General features: G+C 39.5%; 1 protein-coding gene across 4 annotated transcripts in view; it reads left to right on the top strand.

The window, feature by feature from the left end:
* Nucleotides 1-26315, top strand: part of DIP2B (disco interacting protein 2 homolog B) — a 228228-nt gene that overhangs the window by 141998 nt on the left and 59915 nt on the right. For 3 of the 4 annotated variants that reach the window (XR_006604673.1, XM_045073201.1, XM_045073200.1), the window contains exons 4-9: nucleotides 2330-2455; nucleotides 13788-14000; nucleotides 16414-16569; nucleotides 17059-17178; nucleotides 21840-22037; nucleotides 24621-24712. Coding sequence is in view for 3 of the 4 variants with exons in the window: in XM_045073201.1 (XP_044929136.1) it covers nucleotides 2330-2455; nucleotides 13788-14000; nucleotides 16414-16569; nucleotides 17059-17178; nucleotides 21840-22037; nucleotides 24621-24712 (905 nt within the window). In the remaining variant the exon portion in view is untranslated. The remainder of the gene's footprint in view (nucleotides 1-2329; nucleotides 2456-13787; nucleotides 14001-16413; nucleotides 16570-17058; nucleotides 17179-21839; nucleotides 22038-24620; nucleotides 24713-26315) is intronic. The other variant, XM_045073202.1, reaches the window with a different exon arrangement.

The raw sequence follows: 26315 nt of genomic DNA, 5'->3' as shown, positions 1-26315 counted from the left end.
AGAAGAAAGATACCCCAATAGCACTGAGCACTCCTGCTTTTAAGAACTTGGTTTCTAAATACCATTTTCTGCTAAGAGGAGCCAGGGCCTTAGAGAAATGTCTAATTCTAGTGGTGGAACAGGGAACATACCTGGAACATCTTAGACCAGAAAATAATTACTGCTCAAAATGATGGGAATAACAAAAGGTTATAAGAACCAGTTATATTTGGCCTAATTGGTCAAATTTGGGGTAATAGGACCATCAAAATAAGTCAAGATAGTAACAATAGCCATGGAATAAAATAAAAATCAATAGGTCTATATTGATATAAATAAATAAATAATAAATAAATAAATAAATATAATAATTAATTAAATAAAGGGAAGAGTAGTAACTTTGCAGTGGATTACGTTAGCAGTCACTATCTTAACCAAATAATCCAAGTTACTATCATGAGTCATGGGGCTGATGCTTCCTAGTACTGTGTTTCAAGAAAACATTACTTCTGTGATATTCCTGCCAAAATGCATAACCTGGATCTAATTATGAGGAATATGAGTAAGCCAAAATTAAGGAACATTCTACAATGTAATTAGTCTGTACCATAATGTCAAGGTAATAAAAGATAAAGGTTGAGAATTGTTCCAGATTATAGGATAGTAGAAAGATGTGACAAGTAAGTGTAATGTGTGATTCTGTGTCAGGTCTCAGATCAGGAACAAAGGAGGAAAAACTTATAAAGGGCATTATTGAGAGATAGTAGGCTAAGTTGGAATAGGGTTGTGGGTTATGTAATAGTTTGTATCAATTTTTAATTTTTGGATTTTGATAAATGTACTGTGGTTTATATAAGAGTAAAATCCTTGTTCTTAGGAAATACATCTCAGCAATTTTTGGAATTAATCCTACAGATACAGGATTAGACATAATGTACTAAGGTGAAAATACTGAATTAGTCTTGCTGTGAATAGTTGCTATGAATAGTAGCAAAACTTTGGAAAGAAAGTTGCTTAAATAAATTATGGCACGGACATATAGTGAAATTCTATGCAGCCCTTTAAAATTATGTTGTAGGACTATATTTTCATAGAAAGATGTTTCTGTTTATCTTAGTGAAGGTTTTTTTGTTGTTGTATGAAACAGTCTAGCTCAGGCTACCTTAAATAGCTGGGGTAAATCACAGAAGCCGAGGAAACAGTTGAGAAATCCCTAGAAAAAGAGAGATAGCTTTGGGGGTCTCAACCTTGAAGTTCATGAACCTTTCTTCTTTGTAGGTCATTATCATTAAAATGACTCAGTTCTAGGACCTGTGTTTTCTTGATTCAGTTTAAATTCCCCCCTACTCCAGTAAAAGGATCTGATTGGTTCAGCTTTTATAAGGGGCACCTTTACATGGCACAGACAGTATTCTAAGGATAGCTTGCATGTCATCTGACTGGACCCATTCCTGAGAAGATTTCTTGTGAACTGGGAAGCTACTTCAGTTGTTACCTACCTTAATAGGATTTTGCAGAAATGTAGAGTGTATTTTGTGGTGATAGTGGAGAATCAAGAGTTCTATCTGGATATGCTAATTTTGAGACTTCTATTAGACTTCAAAGGGAGAACTGAATTTTCTTGTGGCCAAAGTGGCAAACAAGTACCATCAGCCCTTACATTCTTTTCTAGATCAGAATCAGCTCTTCTGTTTTCTGTGGTATAGAACTGAGGGGTCTCAACCCCTTTCAGATAGTTGAGCAGATCATAAGCTTCTTTTCCTGAAAAATAATGAGTGTCCTCTAGCTACCTGCAGAACACTCATTCCATTCAAGGGTAGGATTCCCTGCCTGGCATGGGTGTGTGTTAGACTCCTTTACCCTCGCCCCACCCCTGCACCCCATCTCCATTAACCCCTTTTTCAGTGTCTGAAGCAGTCACCTGGTCATTCTGAGCTTCTTTTTCCTTCTCTATAAAGTTACGCTTGACTGGGGCATGTGGGTGGCTTAGTGGTTTGAGCCTCTTCCTTCAGCTCGGGTCGTGGTCTCAGGGTCCTGGATCAAGCCCCGCATCAGGCTCTCTGCTCAGCGGGTAGCCTGCTTCCATGTCTCTCTCTGCCTGCTTGTGCTCTCTCTCTCTCTGTCAAAAAAATAAATAAAATATATATATTTTAATTATTTAAAAAGTTAACGCTTGGCTTCTTCTTTTGTCTCCTCTTTTTCATTTTTATTTTAATTGTTACAACACAAATTATAGGTAAAAATCACCTAAACATCCCATTTGCAACAACTGCAGTGGTGATAGTTCAGCTCACAGAAGTAAACACCTTAAGAACTGGGAGCTAATAAATGCAAATGTTTAATCTTTCAGATATCCATACAGAAGCAGTTCAAGCCGCACTGGCAAAGCATAAAGAACAGAAAATGGCTCTGCCCATGCCAACCAAAAGGCGGTCCACATTCGTCCAGTCTCCTGCAGATGCCTGCACACCTCCTGGTAGGTATATCAGAACCTTTCTCTCTGACAGTTATTCCGTTGATGTTGCTGAAATAAGCTTGGCTTTTTCTCTTCCGAGGTAGGAGCTGGAACTTTGCTCATCATCCAAGGTGTATAAGAGTACACATTGAAGGTGGCAGCTTTCAGTTGTCATGTTGTAAATGACATACAAAAAGAGGCGTTAAGAATAAAGCTATTTTTTTTTAATGTCCTTCTGAATTTCTAGCATTTCCTTGATGAAACCCCCGAACTCATGTCGTCATAAATAAACACAGGCCAAAGCTTAGGGTATAAAAAAATTCCTTCTGTTGTTTAATAGGTGTTTTTGTTGACATCTAAAATATGACCCATAGTCATATATTTCTTTAACATATTTGTACTCCTGTATCAGATATTTTGTTTCTATAGAGTAAGTGCACTTGGGACTTGGGACAAAGTTTTATGTGTCATTAAAGATGGGAGTAGTCGTGCAGTTTCAATAGATCTGAAAAACACATATGTGTGTTTGTGTATGTGTTAATCTATTTTATATACATTTATATATTTTTTAAGAATCCACTTTTTATAATGGGTTCACGAGGTCAGAGAGAATTAAGTGGCTCCATCCCATTCTCATTCCCCAGGCTTGGAATCTTTACCCCTAAAGTAAATTTAGGATTTTTAACTTGCTATTTGAGAAGACAACTTTAAGTTGTCTTGTCTATTCAGAATCTTTCCCAAAGTTCTAAAAACCTTAAAAATTTTAAATGAAATCTCAGACAAGATCTCCACCTAGGCCTCTGAGACTAAACATAATAACTATTTCAGAGCCTCAGTATCGTTTCTGTCTACTATCATGGTACTGATAATGAAATCTTTAGGGAAAAAATTTTTTCCCTGGAGCTTTGGTCTAAAGGACTTACCATATCTTTGGGGAGAAGGTCACATTCTCATGATTAACTTTGATTCATAGCTGTCAAGTTGAGCTATTTCCATGGATCCTGTTCCCTGGTCTGGGTTCATATTAATAGTTTTGTCCTAGGTTTTGGCTAACTTCTCAGAGCATTTGGGTGTGCTGTGGGCTCATTAACTGTGTGTGCTTTTTTTTTTTTCTTTACATCTGTGGTGTCAATATGTTTGAAAGAGAAATAGCTTTGTGGCTTCAAGTGTTTCTCAAAATGTAACATAGGATACCTCTAGCAGACCTTCACAATAAGACATTTTGTGTCTGTAATGGTGCGTACTTCCAGCCCATTCATTCAAAATCTTGGACGGTTTCCCTTCCACATCAGTATAGCACCAATTGGGTCCTGGTGGACAAAGGGGGCTCTCAGCGTAGTAGCTATTCCTTGTTGGCAGATTCTGCTGCAGCGCAGCTGAGGGGTCAGTTGTAATAAATGGCAAAGGGTAGGGAGCAACGTGATGTGCAGTTCTTAGAAACAATCCTCTCCATAGCTGTATTAAAGAACCGCAGTTTCAGAGTAAATAGTCTGCTCTCATGGCCTCGAGTTAAATGTGAGAGTGCAGCGAAGGATCTTGAGAATGCTGGGAAGGAGTGGAAACCTTTTTTTATCCTTTTACAAAAGTCACTGCCTGAAGGGAATTTACCAACTCCAGAAACAAGTCATGGCTATTCATTGCTGAATGAGACCACAGTCCTTTGGCATTCACTACAGTCCTCTGGATCTCTAAACAGTAACGTTGTACTCTGTCTGCAGCCTTTTTTTTTTTACATATATATATATTTTTTTTTACATGTATTTTTTACAGATTTTATTTATTTATTTGACAAACAGAGATCACAAGTAGGCAGAGAGGCAGACAGACAGAGAGAGGGAAGCAGGCTCCCCGCTGAGCAGAGAGCCTGATGCGGGGCTCGATCCCAGGGCCCTGAGACCATGACCTGAGCCGAAGACAAGAGTCTTAACCCACTGAGCCACCCAGGCGCCCCTGTCTGCAGCCTTAAAGATGTGGCATTATGTTCTGGATCACCTTATGCATCCTAATAATTTCATGATTATTAAAATACGGTCCTTTCTCCTAAGACCTTTATTCAGCAGAGCAGAGTAACAAAAAGGTTTCCTATCCATTTAGCTCCATCCAGATCCAGGTTTCTCCGAATAGCTTACGAGAAACTTTAACATACTGTCAGGGACCTGAATGTTGTCAAAAAGAAGAGGAATTCTTCCACCATGAAGAAACGTTGAGCACACCCCCAGAGGGATCTCTCACATGGCCCCCACATGGCCCCCACATGGCGCTAGGTCTTGATGCTGTCATTCTGCAGTTACGCACATGCCTATGTCTAGCATTAGACAGTGTGGAAGAATTGTATCATAAGGCACCCATCAGCTCTGTTCATTTTAGGGAATGGAATTTGCTGTCCCCATGTCAGGATCTCTCCTGAGCTTCTGAGAGCCACTGCTAAGAGACTGGGCGGTCTCCTGTTCTATTGCAATTTAATCTGACATCATTGTCTCCCTCTAACCCAGGGACCGGCAGGTAGGGTTCATTCATCTCGCATATTTACTCTGATAGCCCCTGAAACACTGAAGATCAGAAGAATGCTGAACCACCCTCAGGGTTGGGGAGGAGGAAGAGGATGGACATTAATTATTGCTGGTTATAGGTGGTTTAAAAAAAAAGAGTTCTGGGCAACTATGAAAATGAGTGCTGTGGCACTCTTTCTAGAATAGTTGTACTACCATTGCAGAGCAAAACTGGCCTCAGGTTTCATAGGGATTTAGTCGGGTTGCCCTTGGGGTGCTGTCTGAGTGGTCGTGCTGCACCTCGGGCTGTCCCCGTGCGAGCCTGGTGCCTGGGATACCTGTGGGAGTGCACTAGCTGCCTGGCTTCTTCAGGAGGCATCCACCACATAACTGTTGGAATTGCTGAACCGGTGAAATTTTAGCTCTCTTTTGGGAAGGATTTAATAAAAGGATTTAGGAAGTAGAATATGCCATAGATTGTGGCCGTAGTCTTAGTATTATATGAAATGGAAAATACGACAAATAGTTGGTTGGGAAATTGGCTTTTGTTCATCTATCATTCACAAATAATAAAATGTCAGTCAACCTAAGATTTGCTTATTGGTATGTATACTGATTTCTCTTATGGACTGGAAAATTTAAGTTCTCCAAGTTGGTGGCAAACTACGGTTCTTTCAGTGCCTGTGGCCTTTTTCAGAGTCTTTTTTAGCCTGCTTGAATTACTGCCATCCAGTTCCCTTTATGTGCTGAAATCATTTACTGATGTCTGAGGCAATTACCTCAGCTCTTTCTTTGTAGGGGTTCTTTGTGTACTGCTGTTTCTCATTCATACGGGTAAACACAATGCAGAAAATGCAGCATACATTGTTTTCCCCTCTGATTTTTTTCTCCACCCTTGTGGACTTATCCTGTGCTGCATTCTGAGGGTACTTGGATGATGAAATAGACCACAGAATGACCCCAAAACACAGTGAGCTATTTCAGCTGGCTTGGGTAGAATGAATTTAGACATCTGTCCCACACAGGGCCCTTCTTGAAAGTGACTACAGTAGTTATTCTTGGGACCAGGCAAGGAGAAATTTACCTCTCTGCATTTCTATATAAGATAGCAATGCCCATGGACAGATTTAGGATATTGTTATATACTTTTAACATACTTTAATAATGCCTTGTAAGAATTCCGGTACTTTACGGTATGTAAGGGACTTCCATGTGGCTTCCCTGCCTCATTTGTTCCTCATAGGCACTCTGTGACATAGAAAGGCAGAGTCCTTTAGAGACGAAGAGACAAACAGGTTCATAGTCACTAAGGGATTCGCCTCAGGTCAGACAGCACGAATACATATCAGACTCAAGTCTTCTTGATTTTGTTTTTTTACTCTACCAGAGTGTCATGTTTGGGAGATTATTTTTTACTTAATTGATACTCAATGGGTCCTTGGTACCAGAATGGATATTATTTTAAGCAAATTGAATAGCTGCTGCCTTCTGAGAGCTTATAACCCCAAACATATTCTAGTTAGTTAATTTAAACTTAAAGGAGAACACTTGTGTGAATTAACAGCTTGGGGAGTTTTCCCCAAACATTCCAATTTTATTCAAAACTGCAAAATAAACAGAATTGGCAAATCAGACCCCTATACAATGTGTTCTAATTAGTAGACTTGGATCATGTTAATAGCATACTTTAATTTTTGGTATGGGTTATGAGCAGTGGTCTGCAGTTACTTGGGAGAGCAGTAAATATTCAGTATTCTTTAAGCCATAGCACAATAAAATCCCACTCTGTCAGACTGAATTTGTTTATTTCAATGGCCTATTATAAAATTTAAGGCTTCCAGTAAAACTAATTTCATAGTTACCATTCTTTGAGTCCCCTCTGTGTACTAGTCTAAGGGCTAAGTGCTTAGCATATATTTTTCATTTTCTTTTTCCTTGACAGTCCTCCGTCCCAATTTACAAATGAGAAAACAGGTTTAGAGAAGCCCAGTTACTTGCCCAGACTTCTTTTTCTAGCTGTTTAGTCAATCAGATAATCTGAAAATTCTCACTTAGAACAGGGAAAAGAAAACTTCCCTTTAGAAATGCTAGATAGACTATAACCAGTTTCCTTTTAAATACGTATGGGAACAAGAGAGAGAGAAAACCATCACTAAACATCAGAGTGCTGAGATGGTGCTCATTTTCCCTATCCTGGGGAGCAGGGAGGCAGGAAACAGGGGCCTAAATTTAATTACTATAAGGATAGAAAAGATAAAACCTTGAACCTATATAAGAGGTTAGAGGTTGGGGGTGCCTGGCTGGCTCCATCTGTAGAGCATGTGACTCTTAATTTGGGGTTGTGAGTTCGAGCCCCACGTTGGATGTAGAGCTTACTTAAAAAATAATAACAACAAGGTTGGAGGTTGGAATTGAGATCCCTGGAGGGGCTTAACATCTTCATCAGAAGAGTGAACTAGAAAAACTTAACATGCCAGCAAAAGATGTTGTCAAGAAAGCTTGCCTTGTGCCTGACCTTGGGATAATGGGGACTCAGATCTTCCCTAAGAATTTGAGGTCAAGTGGGTTCAAGGTTTGAGTTTCACTATACTGCCTGGTAAGAAATAACTAACATTAAAAAAAAGGTCTTTGGGCTGATGATAACCTTGGGACACAAATAGTTTCTGCAAGGATACAACCTCAACCCAAGAATTTAGGATTCTCAGAGATAAAGATCCACTGCATTTTGTGAGCAAACAGTCCAAAAATAGAATAGAAAAAGAACAACAACAGCAAACAGCAAAATTAGACTCTTAAGAACTGATTTGCCCAAGAGCTCTCAGTGGCAGAGCTAAGATCAGAATTCAGAGCAGTCTGACCTAAAAAGCCCATTCTCTAAACTACTTGGCATATTGCCTCTTCTTCTACCATAGTGTCAAGTAAATATTTTGTGGTAAATCTGGAGCTCTAGCAGTTGCTACATGTTTGATCAAACTTTTCAAATAGGCAATAAGTTTTTTTTTTTTTTAATCTCTTTTCTTACCTCAATATAGTTGACCCATGAACAACACAATTTGAACTTCGTGGGTCCACTTTTATGTGGATTTTTTTTTTAATAGTACAGTACTGTAAAGGTATTTCTCTTCCTTATGATTTTCTCTTTTTTTAAGATTTTGAGAGAGAGAGAGAGAGCAAGCATGAGGGGGGGAGGGTCAGAAGGAAAAGCAAGCTCCCCACTGAGCAGGGAGCCCAAAGTGGGACTCAGTCCTGGGACTCCGGGATCATGACGTGAGCCAAAGGCAGTCGCTTAACCAATGAGTCACCCAGGCGCGGAGCCCTCCTTATGATTTTCTTAATACCATTTTCTTTTCTCTAGCTTACTTTAAGAATATAGTATACAATACATATAACATATGAAACATATGTTGACTGTTTATATTACCAGAAAGGCTTCTGGTCAGCCATAAGCTATTAGTAGTTAAGTTTTGGGTGAGTCAAAGTTTTACATGGACTTTCCACCATGATGGGGCCAGTGCCTCTAACACCTGTGTTTGTTCAAAGGATAACAATATTATTTGTAATGTTAATTGATTCTGTGAACTGTTTTTTCATAGACATGGGGAAATACACAGAAAAACCGTGTTTGGTGATCCCTTGTAGATATAGTGACCCTGTAGTAATTATTATTATTTTTTTAAAGATTTATTTATTAGACAGAGAGAGCACAAGTAGGCAGAGGGAGAGGGAGAAGCAGGCTCTCCACTGAGCAGAGAGCCCAATGTGGGGCTCTCCCAATGTGAGAGAGAGGGGAGGAAGCAGGCTCCCCGGTGAGCAGAGAGCCTGACTCGGGGCTTGATCCCAGGACCCTGGGATCACAACCAGAGCTGAAGGCAGCCACCTAACCAACTGAGCCACCCAGGCGCCCCTGGAGTAATTATTGACAGGGAGTACCCCTTCTCTCAGAAGAGTTCCAGTTTGGACATTCATGGTGAGGCAATTCATGCCAGTCAGAAGCCATTCACTAACTGTCCTAGTGATTGTTTCCTTTCCTTGTTCTTTGAAGCTCCTATTTCTTGGGCTAGCTTATGTGGTGTGTTTTGTTAGGATAAGATCTTTCTTTCAGTGAATCTTGACCTAGCTACTATTCTAAGCTGATGTCTGGGCCTGATTTTGGCATCAGCTGTCAGAAACCAGTGGCAGGCACTGTCTTTCCAGGAGTGTGTCCAGCTTGCACAGTATCCCTCAGGTTGTGTAGACTGACTGAGATGTTACATCCTCTCACCAAGGTGCCATTTTCACCCCCACAAATCTTTTAAAATCAGTTCTTCTTACAATTTATTGAATTATAATCCACGTACAATAAACATTCTCAAAGTGTATTTTTTGCTAAGTTTTGACATAGCAAAACTGTGAAGCCATCACCACAATTAAGAAAATGAACCTTATCCATCATCCCCCGCCCACAAAATTTCCTCATAATCCCTTTGTAATCCTACTTCTCTTCCTCCCAATGATCTGTTTTCTGTTACTGTACAGTGGTTTGTATTTTCTAGGATTTCATATAAATAGAATCATACTTTATTGTACTTTTTTAGGGCAGGGAGAGGTCTGTCATATTTCACTCAGCATACTTGTTTTGAGATTCATCCATGTCGTGTATATCATAGCTTCATTCCTCTTTATTGCTGAATAGCAGTCTGTCACACAATTTGTTTATTCTTTCAGTTCTTGATGCACATTTGGGTACTTTCCAGTTTTTACCTGTTACAAATAAAGCTGCTGTGAACATTCACGTACAAGTCCTTCTATATTTTCCTTTCTCTTGGGTAGATACTGAGGAGTGGATTGGATAGATTATTCTGTTAGTATGTAGAGTGGGTAGGTGTTTAAATTTTTAAAATAAACATTTTTAGGGACACTTGGGTGGCTCAGTGGGTTGAGCCTCTGCCTTCAGCTCCGGTTGTGATCCCAGGGTCCTGAGATCAAACCCTCTGCTCAGCAGGGAGCCTGCTTCCTCCCCTCTCTCTCTGCCTGCCTCTCTGCCTGCTTGTGATCTCTCTCTCTCTGTCAGATAAATAAATAAAATTTTTTTTAGAAAATAAACATTTTTAGATATCATAGATCTGTTTTCTACCAAGAAGAGGGAAGTCATTTCCACACATGGCTAATGACTAAAAGTGCTACAGCAGTTAAAGGCAGTAAATTCAGGACTTTCCTTCCCTTAAAATTGACAAGCTAATTGTTTTGTAATGGTTATAAATGGATTTTAGGCTTCTGGTTATCAGTATAAAATGTAGCTGTGTTAAAATCACACCAACTATAAACCGAAGGGCAAACCATGTTTTTAAAATTGTTTTCTGGTGGCGCGTGGGTGGCTCAGGTTGAGCAGCTGCCTTCGGCTCAGGTCATGATCCCAGGGTCCTAGGATGGAGCCCCGCATCAGACTCCCTGCTCAGTGGGGAGTCTGCTTCTCCCTCTCCCTCTGTCTGTTCTGCCTACTTGTGCACTCTCCCTGTCATATAAATAAATAAAATCTTTTAAAAAAAATAAAATTGTTTTCTGTTCTGTTACATAAGAGTAGAGTTTAGGCAAGTAACTTGAGTTGTGATGGTAAGAAGAGTTAGGAGTTCATGTTCAGCTGGAGCAGAATCAGTGGGAAAATAATTTTATTTCTATTAAATCTTGCCTAGATTTCTACTAATCCACAGCAGTTTCCTGGGTGATAGCTACTTAACAAACCCCAAAACTACCAAATAAACATATAAATATTTAAGGGACCCGTTTTTATTTCTAAAAAGATACGGTCCCTGAGTGGTGCTTACATTTTGTGTGATCTTAATACGTGATCTGTTGGAAGCTTTGCATAGCCAGTTCGTGCCTGTGAGCTAACATAGGGCGGACCGTTTGGGGAGGAGAAGGGGAACTAAGGTTACTGCCCAACTGCTATGTACTGGTACTGCTGGGGGTGCCTTGGGACATTGTCTCATTTCATGGCCTCCTGCTACAGTTAGCACAAAGACCCTTAGCGGCCCAGTGCTATCCACTTGTTCAGCCTCATCTTTGATCAGTAATAGCATCCTGTGCTTCGGTTAGTCCCATTTCTTTCAGATCTTCAAATGTGCATTGTTTTCTGTCCCCTCCCAGCTTCCTCACATGCTGTTCCCTCTCCCTGACTCTTTGCCCCCATCCCCCATGCTCTGCCCCCACCAAGCAGCCATCAGAACCAGTAGTTACTTACCCTTGCAGTCTGCCTGGGTTTAGGGCTCACTTCCTTGAGTTCCTGCACTCGAAGATTCTAAGTCCTATTAGAATAGGGACACATCTTCCTTGTTCACCATTTTATTCCTGCCAACTAGTATAGCTCTTAGTGGTATTTGTTGAAGGGATGAACAAGCAGACCTTCTCAGATGGATCATTTTATCCCCAAGTCACATAGCTTGTGAGGGGTGGACCCCAGAGTTCAAATGGAAGACAGACACCAAGGCCATGTTTTTCCCACTAAGCCGGCCCACAGTTATAGTCACTAAACTCTCAGGAGGACTGGCAGGCAAGCAAGGTAATTGAATTGAAATAATACACCTAATTACATAATTGATCCAATATAGAAACATAGTGAAGCCAATTTTCCATAAACCTAATCATGAGAATACTGTTTTTACTGTCTTCTGAAAATTGGGTTATTCTGATTTTATACTTAATACAGTTTAAAATAATTACCCAATAAAGATAGCCTGTAAAAACAGTGGCGTTTGTGAGATCCTGAGTTGTATGACCCTGAAAGTACTTTGTTCTTAGGGTCAGATTTACCTGTCCCATGCCACCTTCCCATTTATTTCTTTAGCATGTTTACAAAGACAGAAATCTCTGCCTCCCAAGGTCCCATTGAAATGTTGGAATATTTTTTGGAAATGGTACAGACCTCTTTCCTTAAGTAAGAAGTTACAGATGCTGTTACTTTTCTTTCTCTATATTTTCCATAAGTCACTCTCGTTTTGCATTTTAGATCTCTTTCCCCTTTGAAGAACCACATCAACGTATCCTTTGGGGTCTGACCACTGTTTACTCTCCAGAGTCTTCTTTTGCCCCGTACACCTCAAAGTCTTTACTCCATTTATATAGAAGTTCTTGAAATCCTCGACTACGATTGGTGCCCCTCTTGGGAAACCCTTTGCTTCCCCTGTTTCTTAACATCTTTTGTACTCTTGTGAGATAGTCCATGGAATTGTGTCTCCTGTACTGGACTGTAAGCCTTTTTAGGGCACTGTCTCACAAGAACATATCTATCTCAGAATCCCCAGAACCTAACATAGTTTCCAGCATGTATTGTAGTTATGTAGGAGATTATAAAAATAATCTGTCTTGTGCCTCCTATCTCCTTCAGTATGAGATAATAAGGTGGAGGTGGTTCAGAGCAGGAAGCCGCAATATGGTCATTATTTTAACTTCCTTGCTTGCTCTGGATCTGCAAAATTTGGCTTCTGGGTAAATTAGTCTTTCGTGGTTGAGATTTCCATTGTCAAGTGCTAGCAGCCTTTTAGCCCTGTTGGTTCTCTCTTTGGTTCTTTGTGTTTTTCTTTTTAAAATTATTTTATTTTTAAGTAATCTCTATACCCACTATGGGGTCCAAAATTACAACCCTGAGATTGAGGGTTACAACCCTGAGATTGAGAGTTGCAGGCCTCACCGTACCTGGCCAGGCACCCCTCTCTTTGGCTTTTTGAACCAAAGCAGAACGCGTACCTACAGTTTCCGCTGAGTTGGAGTGTTCAGCAGGACTAACCACAGAGTGTTTAATTTTTTTTTTTAATTGAATGAAATCCAATCCACAGATCTGTCTCAGATCAGACCAAATGCCCCTTTAACTGGTATGCCTCCTAAGCTGGGAGCCTTGAAATAAATTCCTGACTTCTGCTTCCCTCGGCTATCCTATATTTGGTTGAACTTTTCCTTTTTTGTTTTTCTCAACATGGTTTTCTAATTTAGGCCTTATTTTCCTGAAGTCAGAGCCAGGCCAAATACAGACATCGTAAATTTCTCACAATTCTTCTCTGAGAATTAAGGAGAGCAATACAGATCAGGGTTGTCTCCTGTCATGTTTGAAAAGCTTCTGTGTGCTGAGTGACCACTTTTCCACAGAACCATGAATGCCTCCAGGCTAAGCACTGTTTCTAATTCCATTTCTAGTTCCCCAGCACCTAACTCACTGTTTGACACTTAAGTCATTGTTAACAAAAGTAAATTTTTATAGTGCCCTATCAAGATCATTTCCTTTTAAATAGACTCTAATTAAAAAGTACTTGTCAAAATCAGCATAGCAACCTATCACAAGGTTCTCTAATTAAGAGGTTGAGGAAGCTATATAAGCACTTGAGTATTACTTGAATATAAGTAGATAAACCAGAAGAATTTAGAACCTGATTAAGTTCAGAACAGAAAAGCAGTGAATGAAGTTTAAATATTCTAAAAAGGATTTTTTAAGAACTTAAAATTACTTACAGATTTAGGCTGTTTTATTTTTGCAGGTTCTGGTCCATAGACTTCCTTGAGATTCTTGAGAAACTTTACATACTAATCTACCTTAAGAATGAAAATAGGGATGCCTGGGTGGCTTAGTTGGTTAAGCATCCCACTCTTGATTTTGGTTCAGGTCATGATCTCAGGGTTGTGATACCAAGCCCCACATCGGGCTCCATGCTGGGCATGGAGCCTGCTTAGGATTCTCTCTCCCCCATTGTTCCCCCCGCCCAATCTCTCTGTCTCTCTGGGGGGAAAAAAATGCAAATATTTTGCTGGTGTCAGAATTGAATGTGTGATCAATGAGCACGAACTGAAAGGTCTCTGTTCTAGGCAGGATCGAGAACTTCTTTTTTTCTAATTTCACACAGACACGTCTTCGGCCTCTGAGGATGAGGGCTCTCTGAGACGCCAAGCTGCGCTCTCTGCTGCCTTGCAACAGAGCTTACAGAATGCTGAGTCCTGGATCAACCGTTCAATTCAGGGATCGTCCACTTCTTCATCCGCATCTTCTACGCTGTCCCATGGAGAGGTCAAAGGAACCAGTGGGTCTCTAGCTGATGTATTTGCCAATACTCGAATAGGTAGGAGCTGGATCTACCCTAGAAGCTCAAATTATGTTCCATTTGGCTCCCCACCTTCAGGAAGTAGTTTATGATTTGTACTAGGTTTTTAGAATGGCCTAAGAGAATCAGAAAGAACATAACAGTTAATGGGTCAAAGAAGGAAACACCAGCAATACATTTGGAATGTTAGGTATCATCTGCATTATTGGTGCATAGTGTTGCCCACCTGAAGCCATAGCTATTTCCATCAGCAATACTCAAGCTGCAAGATATAACACCAGTCTTAGGGAGGGTTTATCCCTGTTGGAGAATATTCCATGTATTAAAAGGTATTAAAATATGTAACATCTTATATTTTCCCAGTATTGCTACCTGTGTTTTCTCAAACAAAACCCCCAAAAAACTGAACAAATTCTGTACAAAGACAATATAGTGAAGCCCTTTGTCTTTAGCTTAAAGACTGGATTTATTGTCCTTGCTGCTGTGTCATTGCTACAACTGGGGCGTGCAGGCTGAGGATGTGAGTGCTCTGTGAGCTGCTACCCGTTGCTAATGCTCCTGTATGGAGTGTAGCTTTTGCTTCGCTCTGCCTTTATGTTTTCATGTGTGTTTTTTAAAGAGTTTGTGACATCTGCAGGTAAAGACAGCTCAGATCTCTGCTTCTGCTAAATTGGTACATATCACACTAAGTAATGTATTTGAACATCATGTGTCTGTGGTGTCTTAAGTTTCATATCAGTGACTTCTCATATCTATATCTATCTATCTATATCTTTAATCTATTAATTGATTGCTGAAAGGAAAAACTTAGAAAATTCGTAATTCAGGCCTGTAATTAGTAAGGAATATAGCTACCTGGAAGGTGTGATTGCCCACATTAACAGGCTAAGTGCCAACAGTTGGTGCCTTGTCTTGCACTCTTGGCCCTGCCCTGTAATTCACTGAACCTACACACTACAGGTGCGCTGCTCATCATCTCTTCTCTTAGGAAGGACAAGCAGCAGAGCCATGGCTGGATCAGGTTTTATTTCCCCATTTGTCTAAAAGAGAGCATTTTCGCTTACTAAAAACATTGTTCTAATACCTAGTTAACTGTCTGGATTTTTGTTCATAAGATAATTTCATCTGACCTGATATTTTTTCTCTTGCTTCTACTAGTCTCTGAAAAGTTTTTTGTTCAGGTACTCGCAGAAACCATTTTATCTAACAGTATTACCTTTTGGATGTTTGCTCTAACAGAAGCAATTCATCTTCCCAATAGAAAAATGTGAAGATACAGATAATGATAAAGTCATCTATAAAGCCACTTCCCATGGGTAACACTTCAATGTGTATCTTCCTAGACTTTTTTTTTTTTTTTTTGCATATTGAATATGTAGGTTTTGGTCTTGTTTTTACAAAAATGAAATTGTACTAAACATAATGTTCATAACCTGCTTTTCTTAGCACTGTATCACAAACATCTTTTACGTCATTAATATAGAATAATATAGAATAGAATTCTATATAGAATATTCTATATAGAATAATATAGAATACTATATTTTTATGGTTTCCAGGTATGCCATTATATGGCCCTGCCTTGGTTTATTTAGCCATTCCCCTGTTTTGGACATTTAGGTAGTATCCAATTTTCTACTATTAATAAAAACTTCTGGAATGAACATATTGTGCTAGTATATTTGCAACTTTAAAAACTGTTGAACTAGTAATAACAGACTCTTGGGGCATAGAGACCTTACCCCCAGATTTATTTTAGAAATTGTTTATATAATGCTTTTTTGTCTTTTTTATAGTGTTGAATGGCTTGTTGTTACTCTTGTGAATCATATATTTTACTTCCTCTAATTTTCCTTTTCTTCTCCAGATGTTTTCCTAAATTTTTTGCAACACATCCCTGTTGAATAGCTCTCCTCCAACTTATGTCATTCAGTTTATCAATATTAAGAATCCTACCTGAAGCAGAGTACTGGCCACTCCTTCCATGTTCCTTCCATGTTCAGGGAAAGAAGAAACATAATAAGCCAACATAAACATGAAGAAATGCTTGAGACTAGAATATTAGTAGCATTACAACCATACTCCCTTTGTTTTCATTTTGAAGTCGCTCACAATCTTATTCTGATTATTAATATTGAATTTCTACTAGTCTGTCTTTCTGTGTAGGAAAGAATGTCTTTCAGGAATATTTGATATGTGATTTGCTCTTACTAAAACTATTCAAGTTTTTGAAAATAGTAATTTTGATATGCCTGTCCTTAACCTCTTGTTCTCTCATTATACCTTCCTAGTAGAATTTGATATCAAAGGTTATTTTATAACAGTTGATGCCGTTTCTGTAGTTTTTTCTTGTTAAGAAACAACAAAAGTTTGAAGATTCTTTTTATTACTAATGTAATATAATTCTAAATTTTGTTTTCTCCCCTCTTAGAGAATTTCTCTGCTCCCCCTGATGTCACTACAACTACCTCTTCTTCTTCATCATCTTCCTCAATGCGCCCAGCAAATATTGATCTGCCCCCCTCGGGGATAGTTAAAGGCATGCACAAAGGATCCAACAGGTCCAGCCTTATGGATACAGCTGATGGTAGGGAGTTCTTATGGGCAGCTAAATAGGGAATATTAGTTAAACTGAAAAAATTCACATCCTGGTAGCAGTGCCTGAGTGGTTGAGCAGAACTCCCCGGCAGCTGGCCCGCTAACACAGTCTGCGTGGCCTCTCGAGCCCCCTCTTTTCAACAGCCTGCCCCGTGGCATTACTGTACTTGTTCAGACAGTCTGCATTGTCAAAAGATACTCTGAACAAAAAATGAGTGGTGGTGGGGGGGGAATGCTATAAGACAAGAGGAGGATTAGATGAAATCTGGAAGCAGGTGTCGATAATAGAACCATATTTGTTCTGTGTTGTCGTAAAACCTGTCACATACATATTTATATGTATTTGGCCCAGTTGAAATAGAGTAAGACTGTGGGCCCAAGCCAAATGTCATTAGAAATAAAAACACCTAAGTGGATCGAGAAGCTGAAATAGCCCTAAAATCAATGGAATTGTAACTTACTGTTTTTTCCCTTCTAGGTGTTCCTGTCAGTAGCAGAGTATCCACCAAAATTCAGCAGCTTCTCAACACTCTGAAACGACCCAAAAGACCTCCCTTGAAAGAATTTTTTGTGGATGACTCAGAAGAAATTGTGGAAGGTAGCACTAATAATACCAAAGATATATATTCCTTCAACAGACATGTCTTAGGCAATTACTGCCTGTCAGGTACCATAGGATTTAAGGGTGAACAAGGCAGCATTTTTGTTGAAAGAATTTGTAGTTCTCTGCTCCTCTTTCCCTAAAGATCATTTATATTTCAGATCTCAGGCATAAAAGAAAGAGGGAGGAAGGGGAAGAGAAAGGCAGAGATACCTATGGAAGCATAGAACTATCCTTGGAAAATACGCTCTCTGAAGTTAGGAACTTTCCTAAATACAAAAATTTTTAAATTGTTTGCATTTTGCATTATCCTAGAATATGCAAAAATTTGCCCAGTTGGAGACACTTGCAGGACTTACTGTCAGAGAGTTCTCCCTATTTTTTTTTTTTAAGATTTTATTTATTTGGGGTGACTGGGTGGCTCAGAGGTTAAAGCCTCTGCCTTTGGCTCGGGCCATGATCCCGGGGTCCTGGGATTGAGCCCCACATCAGGCTCTATGCTCAGCAGGGAGCCTGTGTCCTCCTCTCTCTCTCTGCCTGCCTCTCTGCCTACTTGTGATCTCTATCTGTCAAGTAAATAAATAAAATCTTTAAAAAAAAATGTTATTTATTCATTTGACAGAGACACAGTGAGGGAGAGAACACAGGCAGGGTAAGTGGGAGAGGGAGAAGCAGGCTTCCTGCTGAGCAAGCAGCCTGATGCGGGGCTTGATCCCAGGACCCTGGGATCATGACCTGAGCCGAAGGCGGATGCTTAACGACTGAGCCACCCAGGCGCCCCAACTTCTCCCTATTGTAGCAGTCCTTCCCCTCCTTCCCACTTTGCCTTAATCCTTTCAAATAAAGTCTCTCCTTAACACCCCCCCAAAACTTGCCCAGGTTTTGTTTTTTTTTAAATTAAGATTTTAGGGGCGCCTGGGTGGCTCAGTGGGTTGGGGAGCTGCCTTCGGCTCAGGTCATGATCTCAGGGTCCTGGGATTGAGTCCCGCATTGGGCTCTCTGCTCAGCAGGGAGCCTGCTTCCTCCTCTCTCTCTGCCTGCCTCTCTGCCTACTTGTGATCTCTGTCTGTCAAATAAATAAATAAAATCTTTGAAAAAAAAATAAATTAAGATTTTATTATTTGACAGAGAGAAACATAATGAGAGGGGGAACACAAGAGGGAGAAGCAGGCTTCTTCCCGAGCAGAGAGCTCGATGCAGTGCTCGATCCTAGGACCCTGGGACCACGACCTGAGCACAGGCAGCTGTTTTAACAACTGAGCCACCCAGACACCCCAGCCCAGTCTTTTTTTTTTTTTTTTTAGATTTATTTATTTATTTGACAGACAGAGATCACAAGCAGGCAGAGAGGCAGGCAGAGAGAGAGAGAGAGAGAGAGAGGGAAGCAGGCTTCCCACGGAGCAGGGAGCCCGATGCAGGGCTCGATCCCAGGACCCTGAGATCATGACCCGAGCCAAAGGCAGCAGACTAAACCAGAGCCACCCAGGTGCCCCGCAGCCCAGTCTTTTTTGATACAATCCTTTTGTTAAATGAGTCAGTCATACATATGTCTGCTTTCTACAGGATAGTGTGGTGGATGGTGAAAGGAGTTCAGAGATTTATGAAAATACAACCACTCCTACATACTGTTTACACATTAGACTGGTACTAAAATATGTACACATGAAAGCATAGTTTAACCAATAATTATGTATCAAGTAATACAACAGCTGGGAGAAGGGCAGAAATCAGTCCCACCTCTGTGGTTATGGAAAGTTTCATAGAGGAAGTGGTAATAGTGATTTCTTTATTTAATAATTTAACAGATATTTATGGATGAAGTCATGTGATGTCTAGGATTTAATAGGAGGGATTGGGAGCAGATGAGTAGGAGTATAGATGAAAGGAAGGTGGCCATTTGATAATTGTTGAAGCTGGATGATGAACAGATCTTCCTAACAAAAGGTTTTGTCAAAAGAACTGAGCTGGGTGGGAGGTCGGGGTACCAGGTGGTGGGTATTATAGAGGGCACGGATTGCATGGAACACTGGGTGTGGTGAAAAAATAATGAATACTGTTTTTCTGAAAATAAATAAATAAATTAAAAAAAAAAAAAAGAACCGAGCCGAGCGTTAGTAGCTTGTAGTTCATTTTTACATCTGGAGACTAATATAGTAGGCTTGATCACTTTGGACATGTTAATGGAACTAGGCACATTAATAGTCTAGATCTGGTCTTAGCCCACTTTATGCAGCCAGAACCAACAAGCCACCTGACATATGGGGTTAAGATGACTTTATGTTCCTTCAGGAGTCACTAAATTCATTGAACTATGGATGTCTTCCTACATATATTGATATTCAAGAGACTCATACTAGTAATAGCCTCCCCAGTATTTCTAGTACTGTGTACTAACCAGGCAAATGAAGATCACGGTTTAAAAGGAATCATACTTGAACAATTTTCATTGGCAGAATAGCACTAACAGCTTTCCGCTTATTATAAATAGGCAAGATTTGCTTTTTTAAATTGCTTATTTAAATAAGAAAAGAAAAATATCCTCATGTCTTTGCAAACCTTTGAAAGAGTGTCCCCCAGGGTCTGCATCGAGGCCTAGTAGATGGCAATAAAAAACACACTTTTATGACCAGAAGACTATACCTACCATAGATACAGCCTGTCCATAAAAACAAAACTATTTAGAATCACCCATGTTTATTTTTTTAATTCATATGGTGGTTTAGAGTCTGGGACTATACAAAGCAGAAAGGCAACTGAAACATTATTTACCTCGGGCGGTGAATTGGGAAGTGAAACCATTTCATTAGTTTTATGTTAGTAGAAAAAAGAATCAAAACATTTTAAGTAAATTTTCCAAGTCTGTCATTAAGTTGGGCTTTAAAATAAAATTTATTTCTCATTTCATTTATCCATCTAATACTTGCCGCTTCTTCTGTTTCTTTTCCTTCTTTTCCTTCTTGCCTCTTCTCTTATCTCCCACTCACCTGGCTAATTCTTACCCTTCCTCTAAGACTCAGTTCACGTGGGGGTCTCAGTGCTCTAAGCAAGGGATGTGGCCTCCTTCTGCCCTCCCTATAATGTCTCTAGTCATGCACTGCTCATGTTTCTCTACTTAGTTCTGAGTATGTGTGTTCATCCCCCTTACACTCCAGATACCTCGTGAGGACACAGATACCTCTGTGCGCCTTGCACGTAGCACCTATTAGAAACAATAAATGTTTACTCAAAGAATGATATGTACAGCATTTATTTTCTCAGTGTTTATCAAATCCTGTATATATCATTGGTAGTAAATAACTTGACTTTGTTCTATTTGTAAATTATCTTTAAAAAAGTAGAATTTTTTTGCTTTTTATTATTTTAATATTTGTTCATTAGAAAAATTGGGAGGACTTTTATTTATATGAAAAAATATGAAATACTATTCACCTCCAGTTTCTGGAATGACCTTGTTAATAATCTAGCACTTTCATTCATGTCATTGGTTAACATCACTTGAACTACCATTATGTAATAGGTACCATAGGCAATAAGAAGACAAAGAACCAAGCCTTCTTCCTAGAAGGTGTCAGGCTTAAGGGGAGAAAAACTTACACAGGAAAAGAAGCCTTTGAGGATCCTCAGTGCTTTCATTTGGGTAGACTACCACACAGTGGGGCAGCACGAAGGAAGGAATGACTGGGGATGGCTGCCCAGGGAACCTGCTGTTTGAGCTGCATCCTGACAAGGATGAGTGCAAGTGTACCCAGAGCAAAGGGATTGGCCAGATAAGATGTATACAAAGGTTCAGAGACCTGGAACACTGTCATCCATGCTCATTATCTGTTTGAATTTAATAATAACCCTGTGATCCCATCTCGGCCTTTTGGCTAAAATCAAGTGTAATAATGACCCTGTGGTCTAAGTGTTACTATCCCCATTTTGCAGATGAGGAAAAATGAGGTTCAAGTGACTCAAGTTGCCTGAGGTCACACTGGTAAAACGTTAATGTAAATTTGGGTTTTCTGACTCAAAGCTTAATGCTTTCTCATTAAATATAATCCAGTGCAGTGGAACCTGGCTCTCTAACATCAGACACTTCTGGATTAGAAGGATTTAAAGATTTAAAAACCAGTTGAGGGCGCCTGGGTGGCTCAGTGGGTTAAAGCCTCTGCCTTCGGCTCAGGTCATGATTCCAGGGTCCTGGGATTGAGCCCCACAGGGAGCCTGCTTCCTCTTCTCTCTCTCTCTGCCTGCCTCTCTGGCTACTTGTGATCTCTGTCGGTCAAATAAATAAATAAAATCTTAAAAATAAATAAATAAATAAACAAACAAACAAAAATACAAACCAGTTGAGTAGAATTATAAAATGGCTAAAAAGGAATGTATGCTCTGTGCTTTTCTGTATATTCAGTGATTTGCTTTGTTAGAGTCTAGATTTGTTTATTACATAAAATATATTAAATGTGATTTCACTATTATGTGGGAAGGTGAATTCAGCCCCAGTTTGTGGATTGCCATTTTTAGCAATATAATTTCTTTCCTCAGAGTTTAAACCAAGCAAAGATGAAAAGGGAAGTATATTTGAGATTAGAGACCTGAGTTGTGTGAGTCGTTACTTCTTTGTATATATTTCAGATAATATTTTTATAACCCCTGGGGTGTTTTTTTTGGTACAGTACCTCAGCCAGACCCCAACCAGCCTAAACCTGAGGGACGGCAGATGACTCCTGTCAAGGGGGAGCCATTAGGAGTCATCTGTAACTGGCCTCCTGCTCTTGAGTCGGCCCTGCAGCGCTGGGGCACCACGCAAGCGAAATGCCCCTGTCTGACTGCCTTGGACGTGACGGGGAAACCGGTTTACACCCTCACATACGGTGAGTTTGTAAGAGCCCCAGCTCCCTATTCTCATAATAGTTTTGCAGATTATCAGGGGTGGTATTTTCATCTTGATATTTAGCGATTGCTGGTCATTGTGCTCCAACAGATTTTTTTTTTTAATTATTTTAATAGGATCTTGAGTTCTGAGTAGAGCTGTTGTCAAGTAGAGCTGTTGTCAAATATTTTCATTTGCTAAATATTTGCAAAGCAGCTAATATTTAAAAGAGCAGAAAGAAGAAAGAGGCTTTGTAGATCCACTGATGATTTAATATTTAAAGGGGATTTGGAGAAGACATTTGGGCAGGATATATGGCAGAATAGTTGTTTGTTTTTGTGTTTAAAGAAATGTCTTTAAAAATATATATTTTATGTATTTAATTGAGAGAGATAGTGAAAGAGAGCACAAGCTGGGAGAAGAGGAAGAAGCAGGTTCCCTGCTCAGCCCGATGTGGGGCTCCATCCCAGGACTCTGAGATCATGACCTGAGCTGAAGGCAGACACTTAACTGACTGAGTCACCCAGTTGCCCCCCAAAATCCAATAGTTTTATCTAAAAATTGAAACTTTTTTCTTTTTAGATCTTAGCCATTTCATTCTACTCTTGCTAGAACAGGCACAAAATTCTACAGTGAGCAAAGGATTCAGGACACCTGGGTGGCTCATTCGGTTAAGCGTCTGCCTTTGGCTCAGTTTGTGATCCCGGGGTCCTGGGATCCAAGTTCCGCATCCAGCTCCTCACTCAGCGGGGAGCCTGCTTCTGCCTCTGTGTGCTGCTCCCCCTGCATGTACACGTGTGCGCTCTCTCTCTGTCTCTGACAAATTAAAAAATATTTAAAACAAACAAACCCCCAAAGAATTGATATTTTTCCATTTAGTTTTATACCCCAACTGAAGTTTGATTTTTCTTTTTTAAAGAACTTTTAAAAGTAACTTATTTTTCTTGGGGGCGCCTGGGTGGCTCAGTGTGTTAAGCCGCTGCCTTTGGCTCAGGTCATGATCCCAGGGTCCTGGGATCGAGCCCCGCATCGGGCTCTCTGCTCAGCCGGGAGCCTGCTTCCTTCTCTCTCTCTCTGCCTGCCTCTCTGCCTGCTTGTGATCTCTCTCTGTCAAATAAATAAATAAATCTTTTTTTTTTTAAAGGGTAACTTATTTTTCTTTTAAAAATTCCTCTAAAATAACTTTATTTTTCAATTTTTAATTTTTTTAAAGATTTTATTTATTTATTTGAGAGAGAGAGAGAGAGGGAGAGCTCAAGCAGGGGTGGGGGCAGAAGGGGAGGAGGAACAGAGAGAGAAGTAGACTCTCCACTGAGCAGGGATCCCAGGACCCTGACTGAGATGATGACCTGAGCCAAAGACAGACAGAAGCGATCGAGTCATCCAGGTGCCCCTGTTTTTCAATTTTTAACAAGAAGAAGGATGGATTCAACCTGGGCTGTGAAATTTTGTTCTAGTTTATTCAGACATATTCCTTTTTCCCTTCAGAATTGAACCACATTGTCCACAGACCTAGATACAGAATAATTTTAGGAAAAAAAAAAGTTTTTATTTAAAGAACTGGACAGTTTGATGTGAGTTTAAAACTCTAGCTGCCCCTCTGAATGAGTTATACGTAAAACTGACATTTATTCAGAATAACATTGATTGCTTTTTCACTTTCTACATTGTCTAAGATAAGAATTTCTAAGGGTGTTCAGAAGGAGGGGGAAAGAAGAAGATAAAGATAAACTTTTTTTTCCACAAAAAGTGGCTTTTAGCATTCATTTCAGAACTTATATATTAATTTCACTCATGTATCCCTTAAAGCAGTTAGCTGACCAAATCTTTACATGTTTTTTAACATCTATGAATATATCCACGTTTCACCTAATTTCCATATTGTCTTCACTGAAGTACAGTGGCATGGAATACTTAATCGTTTGAGTCATACTTTTGCTTTGCAGTTTACCTCAACTATCTGATGCCATTTATGTAAGTGCTTCTTCAGAGGAAGCTTAGAGCAGAGTAGTCTTCTGATTTTTAGCCTGTTAAAAAAATTGTTGTCCTCCCTTTAAATGTGATCAGCTCACATCAGATTGTTTCTAAAGATACTCAGATTAGGGGCACCTAGGTGGCTCAGTGCGTTGAGCCTCTGCCTTCGGCTCAGGTCATGATCTCGGGGTCCTGGGATTGAGCCCTGCATTGGGCTCTCTGCTCAGCGGGGAGCCTGCTTCCTCCTCTCTTCTCTGCCTGCCTCTCTGCCTACTTGTGATCTCTGTCTGTCAAATAAATAAAATCTTTTTTAAAAAAAAGATATTCAGATTACTTCACAAAAGAATTTGAAATATTATCTATACCAAAATGAGCCATCTGGTACTGTTTTCTTTTTGTTTGGAAATAGGACTGGCTTTTGAAACTCAAGTGAATATAAAGCATTTTTTGGTGGGTATGGGGCTTTGTATGGTGAGGGGGCGGTGACGCTTGTCTAATGAGTCATTTGGAAGGGCCACTGTCTTACTAAATGTGCTCATGAACTGAATGCTGCCTCGCTGAGGTAGGCCTGTGGGTTTTTTTTTTCTATATGATTCTTTTCTTTTTCCAGGAAAGTTGTGGAGCAGAAGTTTAAAGTTGGCCTACACACTGCTTAATAAACTGGGGACCAAAAATGAACCTGTATTAAAACCTGGAGACAGGGTAATTGGTTTTTTGGTTTTAGGGAGGTGATGGTTCATTGTTTTCTAATATGCACATTCTGGATTTTTAATGCACAACAGCACAATTTATATAACTCTTAGTCTTAAAAAAATGAAAATGGTTTGGTTCCAACTCAGGTTAGCTCAGTTCCAGGTGATAATTCTTGTATTCATAGATTAAAGGAAATTCACATGTCCCTTTCTGTAGCTGCTACTCAGTAAATTCTTGTGCTAACACAAAGAAAGAGGAACCTAACTCTTTCTGGAAATAAATATTTCAATAACCAGACAACAAAAATAGCAATAAAGCTGACTCTTGATTTTTTTCATTACAAATTACCCCATAAACATTTTTCAAAACTTTTTCTGTGTTTCTATATTATATGGAAAGAGAGGGACACCCATGTTTTATAAAGAAAAAAAATGACATCATTTAATTTCTTCTTTAATTGAAAGTGACATTAAGCAAAATTTTGAAGAGTTTTTTCCTATCAATGACTTTTTCTAAGAAAATACAATGACTTCTTACCATCAGATGTTACTTTCTATTTGGTATTTGTAGAATGAAGCACCTATTCAACAGACTTCTTTTTAGTAGGCTCATGATATAGAACCTCCTGGACTAGACTTTTAAAAATACTTTTGCACTGTGGCAGAGGGCACCTAAAGGGTGGCTTCTACTTAAAACTGTGACACATGAGGGTTCCCTGGTCCTCACTGAACCCTAAGAAGGTAATTTTTGTGTCTTCCTAACACCATGGACACTTGTGTACAGGAAGGAAACAGGTTGTCTTAAATGTTTTTTGGAATTAACATTTTTTAGAACTCTAGAAAGGATTAGCAGCTTCAGGATTAACCTTATCTTGGGAGTGAGTTAAAAAAAATTGAAAGTAAAAAAAAAAAAAGAATTTGAAAGTAAAAGAAGGGGAAATAAGAGTCTGGTGACATAATTAATTTTCACATGTTAATCTATAAAATTCTAAGCCAAGTAACAAGCTCCCCAGTGATAATGGTTTTGCATTTCTGGAGTAAATTAGGAAGGGTCAGTTATCCCTGTGATGCATTACAGGTGAGATCACAGTTTTGAACATAGTACATGGGTTCCAGTATTTATCTTTTGTAGATGAATTAACGTTTTATCTGTGATGGCTTGTGCTAGTATTACTTGCACCCATTACCTGTGCCTTCATGCTAGAGTACTTGCGTTGCTGATTAAGTGAGTAAAGATTAATGCAGTGAACTCATAAAAGAATAAGAAACGTTGGTGCTATAGTGGCAATCGAGTTATGAGTTCTCTGAGAGTTGTAAGGGCTATTCTCAAATATGCTGGCCTATCTAGAGAGACCCATTACATTTATTTTATTACTTTAATCCTGCATTAAAGTAAAGGCCTTAGGTTTCACAAGTAATTAACTTACTACTTAAGGTGAGTTGTTAACTGCTCAATCACCAATAGAATTCAGTGAAAAATTTTTCTTATGATGATGATGAATTGCATTATAGTTTCCAAAACGTGTCTAGTATAATCATGGGGATGGTAGAGATCCTTTTAGACGTGTGCATCTTTCTCAGTAACTTAATTTAATTTAGGCTCTTACATAGTT

The sequence above is a fragment of the Mustela putorius genome, unplaced genomic scaffold, assembly GCF_011764305.1.
Source record: "Mustela putorius furo isolate JIRA1106 unplaced genomic scaffold, ASM1176430v1.1 tig00537227_pilon_pilon_pilon, whole genome shotgun sequence".
In the NCBI taxonomy this organism is placed as follows: Eukaryota; Metazoa; Chordata; class Mammalia; order Carnivora; family Mustelidae; genus Mustela; species Mustela putorius.
The sequence above is the reverse complement of the archived record's forward strand: the minus strand, read 5'-3'. Positions and strand labels throughout refer to the sequence as shown.